Genomic DNA, 6,731 nt, shown 5'->3' with positions numbered 1-6,731 from the left:
GGGGGGTCTGTTGTAGTTGGGGCGGGTGTATGGAACACACAAAAGATTGGTGATATCTGTTGTAGCAGGGGGTCAAACAATATAGGAATGTTGTGCAAATTAATGGATACATTTTGAGTGACTTGGGTTTATGTCGAGCGAGTTACGGGTGGGGGTGTAATGTCATGTGGTTCCTCATAAGTTGCATTTCAGAATTGTGTTCCGTTTGTGATATAATGTTTCGGATAATATTCCCCCTCAGATAGTTACATCTTGCAACGTGATTTTTTTTTTTTTGAATAAGGATGAAACCAAATGGAAATTCTAGCCAAAAGATAGGGGCGGGGTCATGTAATGTAGATATAATGTTTCGGAATTGTGTTCTGTTAGTGCTATACTAGATGTTTTGGATAATATCGCCCTTGAGATAGTTACGTCCCGCAACGTGTGGTGTTATGTTAAATAATGGTAAACCCAAAAGGAGATTGTAGGTTGCTGTCAGCCCACCCGAGTTCGAGTCCCGGCATGGACGCACGGTGCTCACGGAGTTTCTCCTATAAAGAAAAGCCAACAAGGGTTAGCTCTTAGGTTGGTCTCATTTTTTCTAAAAGGAGATTGTAGCCGACAGTTGCGATGGGATGCGATAATATGATCTGCGCGCGATAATATGATCTGTGCAAAGGTTTCATGAACTCTAAACAAGGGTCCGTGGTACGGCGACACGCGTTATGAGCTTCTGATCCCACTAATCATGGCTGATTAGTCCAGCTAGGATGTAATCCAATCATGGAGGCGAACATGGGAGTGGTGCTAGTGCCAATGCACAACACATTGCATTGCCCAAGTCAAAACAGCACCCCACCCAACCCAAAGTGTGGAGCTAAGTGCAGAGCCAGTCCTGATGATCTCATTATGACAAGTTCTTGCTGTCGGCCTGATTGCTTATATTTTATATACTAATGCCCCCATCACCTGCACAAGTCAACGGACGGCAATGGCTTTTTAAATATCTTAAAAATGTGTCCACATCTACTGCTGCTCCAGCAAGATGGTTGAAAAGTTAATTGTTAGGGTCAATGTTTAGCATCAACTACAAGATAGTCCTAATTTTGTGAAGTTCAAAGAAGAAAATAAAACCATGTAATCTTTGACACTTGTCTTATGGTGTTTATATACTGATCAATTACTGGATATGAGCATGTTGTATCACCGCGGACTTATCTTCGCGGCCGCGATGACGGAGCTGGGAGTGCATGGCAAGCAAGGAGGAGAAGGTGATGTGAGATAAACAATAATCATGAGCAAATTGCAGGGCAGATGAGTTGGCCATTGGGATTTTGTTTGACGCAGCTGAACAACAAAGGAGGTGGCGTAGAAGCAGCTGCTAGTAGCTCCCTCCTGCTTGAATGGGCACAAAGACTTGTGTGGATGCACATATCTCTTCCTGATTTGTTTGGGCACGAATCATGCATCATGCTGCTGCTGCCAAACTGTCCATGACAATTGACATCATGGAAGGTGGTAGACATGTCCACTACATACATACATACCAGCCACTCTAGCTAGCAGCTACCCTCAAATATACATAAAAGAAAGTTCATACCCAAGAAAAAATAATATTATGATGAGAATCTATCTTGTGATCATCAAGGCCTCCATCAATGAGATCATGCCAAAATTCCATTTCAGGGAAGAGAGAGAGAGAGAGAGGTAGGTTAGTTAGAGAGGGAGGGTGGTTAGTTAGAGAGGGAGAGAGAGAGATCTTTGGGGGGAGTGTGGAGCAGTTGCTTACACCATCTCCACTACTAGGCTACTACTGCTGCTGCTGCCTACTGCTACCAGTACACACCACCAGCAGCAAGCAAGCAGCTGCAAGCACACATAAAGTAGTGGCATGGCTGCAACTTACAGGAAAGGCAACAGCCGTATGTAGCTGCCTGTTTTTAATACACAAGCAAAGCAAGCCATCCAACCTCTGACTATTGAGCAACAACTTCTTCTTTTTTTTCTCTTTTCTTTAAGGCTCTGTTTAACAGGCCAATCAAGCACCAATCATTTCTCATCAACATGTTGTGTGTGGATTGTCCATGATTCTGCTGAATAAAGGGAATTGTGGAGGCAGTTGTACTTAACACTAACACTTCACCTAGAGTGAACTGTGAAAGAGAATGGCAGTGTCCCTAGTTTCCTCTTAATGTGCAGCAATTTATAATTTTGACCTCACTTCCCACCCACTGTTTCTCATATCCATAGGCATTCAAATGACACTGGTGGAAATTAAACTTAGTCAACAAAATAATTCTTCCCGTAATGTGGCTAGAATCTGTGTAGCGCGCCGTGAAGCTAAGTACACGGTATTTGGCATGGCGGAAATATGGAAAGAGAAAACATAAAGCGAAGCAACAAAAGAAGTGAAAAGTAAGTAAAGGCAGATAATCATTTTAAATATATTTTTCATGTTCACCCCTTTAGCTTGATATTTTGGAAATTAAGTAAGGAGTTGGCATAAAAGGGGTACAAGCATGTGTCCTATTTTTTCTGAATAGGACTCTTTTTTGAAGCTTAAAATCACTTCGTTTTCACTTCAAGTCTCCGTCAAGACTTCTCGCCTTTATTTCTCCTAATCTCTATATGCTAATTTCATGCTAGCCAACCACTGAATTCACATGCTAATTGCATGGTGGTTGTACTTCAAGGATGAAAATAATGGCTTCAACCACTGAAAAATCAAAACAGAACAAAAGTTACCCTGAGTCCTTTCCTTTTAAAAAAGAAGCAAAAACAACACTTTGAAACCTTAGAAAGCTCTGATTTTTTTTACACATGTACATATAGATGTGTAGCATGTACAATGCATATTTTCATAGATACATCTTTTCAACTATGGTGTACACACAAAAAGGTCAAATATGCGCATCAAAACAGAGTTTTTTTTTTGTAGGCCAAAAATTTATATTTTTGTGTAGCTTAAAAATTAACACATTCTTGAATGAAATGATACATATATGTATAACAGGCCATACTTTTAAATTCTTTTGAAACTCTCACATATATTTTCCCCCATACTTTTAAATGCCAGGCTGTGTGGTACCCGGAAGCCAAATTGACGCTCTCCTTTAACCACTTCACACATCTGCTTGAAACAATCATATGATATGACAAATTTTGAACATCCGATCTCACTTTAGCTTATTTTGAATAGTAAGGACCACATTTCATTCCATTGGGAAAATTTACAAATTTGCTACCCTTATATATAGGAAAGAGTGAATTCCATTTTTTCCCATCTAGTTGTCTATTTGTAATATAAGTTAGCCCATTTAGTGGAAATTTCTCTGGATTAAAATTGAGAGCAAGTTCAATAAATGGGGTGTCACACATGTACAAATTCCAGCTACTGTGGGGTAAAAGGTGGAAATCATTCTATAATTAACTATATTGGGACATGTGGTAGAAGTTTCAAGTTCTTCCAAAATTATAGTGATCATCTTACATTCCAAGCAAGCTTATGAAAATTAACCTCCTAGTTTGATTGGTGAAAGAAAGGCAAACGTCGACTTGGATTCAATAGTAGATTTTCCTTGAGCTATTTGAGTTAGCATGTCATCTCTGTTTTCCAACATAGCAAGAATCACATTATTTTCCTTACTTGTGAGATTCTAATGTGCACTTGGATCGGGCGATCTTCGATCAAATTTCTAGGGGTGATGTAGAGTGTAATGATGATTAGATAATTGTTATATTATGGACTCATGGTGGGTTTCATGGTTAACCACTCACCTTTGATGGTTCTAACATCTTGGCCACTACCATGTAGATCTTGTTGAAAGATCTGTCCCACATGAAGGGACTAGAGCAGAATCCAAGATAACATACAAAATTATATTATGTCTAACTAGGTATACAACCACATGCTACTTAAACAAGTGAAGTTACACCTGTTGATCACAAACATAACCATCATAATTTTCTTCATGCGTGGCATTTTTTCTACAAACACCCAAGTGTAATCACTAGAGGAACACTCCCATGTAGACATATTGAAGATATGAGGTAAAATTCCAGGTTCTAATGATTATGCCCTTTGTGGGGTGAATAAATTTTTAGAAAAGGCGCGCGATTTACGGAATGTGTAAGAAAGTTCCCTTTTGTATTATTTTCCTGTAACCAAAAGTAAATAGGAACCAAAACATCCACGCCATCTCTTTCACCGATTAAACGCGGAAAGCAGTGGTTTTTCAATGGGATAACAGGCAGGAACACACGGATGATGACATTGCCTCGCTAAATGCATAGAAATATCTGGTAAATATTTAACGGGCATATTTTTTTTCGCTGGCATATTAGCTTTATGCAAGACATGGTTTACTCCAACGCGTAAGATCAACGCACACTTGTGTGTACCGTATGCGACTCATCCACACAAGTCCGCTGGACTATATATCCCTGTTTTCCATCCTCTGTTTTGCACCCGCATTCCTGTCGCATTTACTTTTTCCCTCTTAATCTGTTGCAAGCCAAAGAAGGAGAGCCCTTGACACACCACACTCTTAGTTTTGCACAAGTCCCAAAATAACAGGCCTAGCCAGCCAGCCATTGAGCAATGAGCAATGAGCACTAGTAGTTTATTGCCACATTGGCAGGCATGAATGAGCAAGCTTTTCTTTCTTTCTCCATCAATCCTTCTTAGCTGCCACATTGCCTGGCCTTGTTGACATCAAAGCCAAACCCTCACTTTATTATTACCACCACTCCACACACACACACACACCACCACCACTCCATCCCTTCCTTCCTCTCAACCCACTCTCCATATGCAAGCAAACTATTAAGCATCCATCACCAACCTTCCTCCTTCCACCACCTTGTATTCTCCTCCCTCCCTCCCCTCTCCTTGTTTCTCACGTCGCTCCCACGCCCATCGATCCATGGGGGAGGACGCCGGCGATGGCTACGGCACGCCACCGGCCGCGCTTGCGGCCATCGTCGTCAAGGGCAAGCGCAGCAAGCGGCGCCGCGTGCACGCGGCCGCCGAGGCCGAGGTGACCGCGGTCACCACGGCCAGCGCCGCGGGAGAGGTGGCGTCGTCCTCCTCCTCGGTGGCGGACGGTGGCGGGTGGCGGTCTGGCGCGGACGAGGCGGCCTCCGGGTGCGTCACCGAGGAGGAGGAGGACATGGCGCTCTGCCTCATGCTCCTCGCGCGCGGCGGTGGCGGCCAGGGAAGCCGGGCCGGGCCGTCGTCCTCCTCCTCGTCGGTGGTGGTGAGGGACGACGTCGCGGTGGCCACGGCGAGGGAGGGCAAGTTCCGGAGCCGGCGCCCGGCGGACGGCGGCGAGGGGGAGTTCGTGTACGAGTGCCGGACGTGCGGCAAGTGCTTCCCGTCCTTCCAGGCGCTCGGCGGGCACCGCACCAGCCACAAGAAGCCGCGCCTCCCGCTTCCGCTCCCGCCCACCACGGCCACGACGGCGTCGTCCGAGGAGAAGATGAAGCTGCCGCCGCAGGCCGCCGAGGAGAAGACGCCACCGCCGTCGCCGGCCGCTGCCGTTGATCGGACGGTGCTGGCGATCCCGGTCCCGGCGACGCCGCCCAAGCAAGAAGCTACGGCGACCGGCGTGTCGTCCAAGCAGCAGGGGCAGGGGAGGGTGCACGAGTGCTCCATCTGCGGCGCGGAGTTCGGGTCCGGGCAGGCGCTGGGCGGGCACATGCGGCGGCACCGCCCGCTCCTGCCGGCGTCGGCGTCCGTCTCTTCCACGGACGACGTGGCGGCGGTGCTGGTGATCAGGAAGGAGAAGAGCCTCCTGGAGCTGGATCTCAACATGCCGGCGCCCTGCGACGACGCCGCGACCGCGACATCGCCGGGCTCCTTCACGTTCGCCGTGAAGGAGCGGCCGTCTGTGCCGGCGGCGCTGCTGCCGTTCCGGGCGCCGGCGTCGGCCCTGGTGGACTGCCATTTCTAGGCGGCGATCAACGCACAGACAGACAGTAATTAGCTCCTCTGTTTCTCATTTGTTCCACACAAGACATATACACATTTACATACATATTCTTTATTCTTCTTTTACAATTTGTTGTGTTCAAATTGATTGATCATTGATGATGATTGGAAACTGTAAAATTTGTTGGGTTGGGGGGTACAAACAAATTGTTTGTCTGGAATTTGACATTGTTAGTATGTGATTAATACATTCATTACATTGATTGATTGATTGATTCACTCACCGAGATTGTTATGTTGTGAGCAAGTAATTAGTTTGCAATATTTGATTTTGAAATTGCAATTTTGTGTGAGAGCGGGACGATGATGATGAGGTAGGTATGTGAAGAGTGGTGTTGGTGATGAGCAAGCAGAGGGTGAGTGTGTAGTGCAATGCAAACGAGTGTAAAGTGGCAAGCAAGCAAGCAAACAAACAAACAGGGGAGAGACGGAGCTGGAAAAGGTGTGGGGTACTTCTTCTTCCTCTCCTCTCCAGTAGGCATTGTGCTCACGTAAAGGGGGCAGTGATCTTCTTCTTCCTCTTCATATTCTTCTCTCTATGTCTCTGTCCCCCTCTGCATCATTAGCATCAGCATCGGCATCAGCAGCACGGAAATAATCAGAGAATATATTTGTATGTATGTGTGGTTAGCTTGGGTATTGGTGGTCTGGCTGGCTGTTGCTCTACCACCAAGAAAGGAAGGACTCACTCCCCTCCCCTCCCCTGCTTCCTTTCTTCCACCCCATCACCTTCAAATATGCTCCCACATCTCACTCG

General features: G+C 45.8%; 1 protein-coding gene across 1 annotated transcript; it reads left to right on the top strand.

Annotated features, from left to right (window-relative positions):
- The first annotated feature begins 4,619 nt into the window (after window positions 1-4,619).
- LOC123184132 (zinc finger protein ZAT5) lies at window positions 4,620-6,193 on the top strand. The gene has a single exon (XM_044596312.1). It carries the CDS (start codon window positions 4,908-4,910, stop codon window positions 5,934-5,936), a length of 1,029 nt encoding a protein of 342 aa, XP_044452247.1. The 5' UTR covers window positions 4,620-4,907; the 3' UTR covers window positions 5,937-6,193.
- Window positions 6,194-6,731: the final 538 nt, after the last annotated feature.

This window comes from Triticum aestivum, chromosome 2A, assembly GCF_018294505.1.
Source record: "Triticum aestivum cultivar Chinese Spring chromosome 2A, IWGSC CS RefSeq v2.1, whole genome shotgun sequence".
NCBI classification, from domain to species: domain Eukaryota; kingdom Viridiplantae; phylum Streptophyta; class Magnoliopsida; order Poales; family Poaceae; genus Triticum; species Triticum aestivum.
This window is presented reverse-complemented; position numbering and strand designations above follow the sequence as displayed.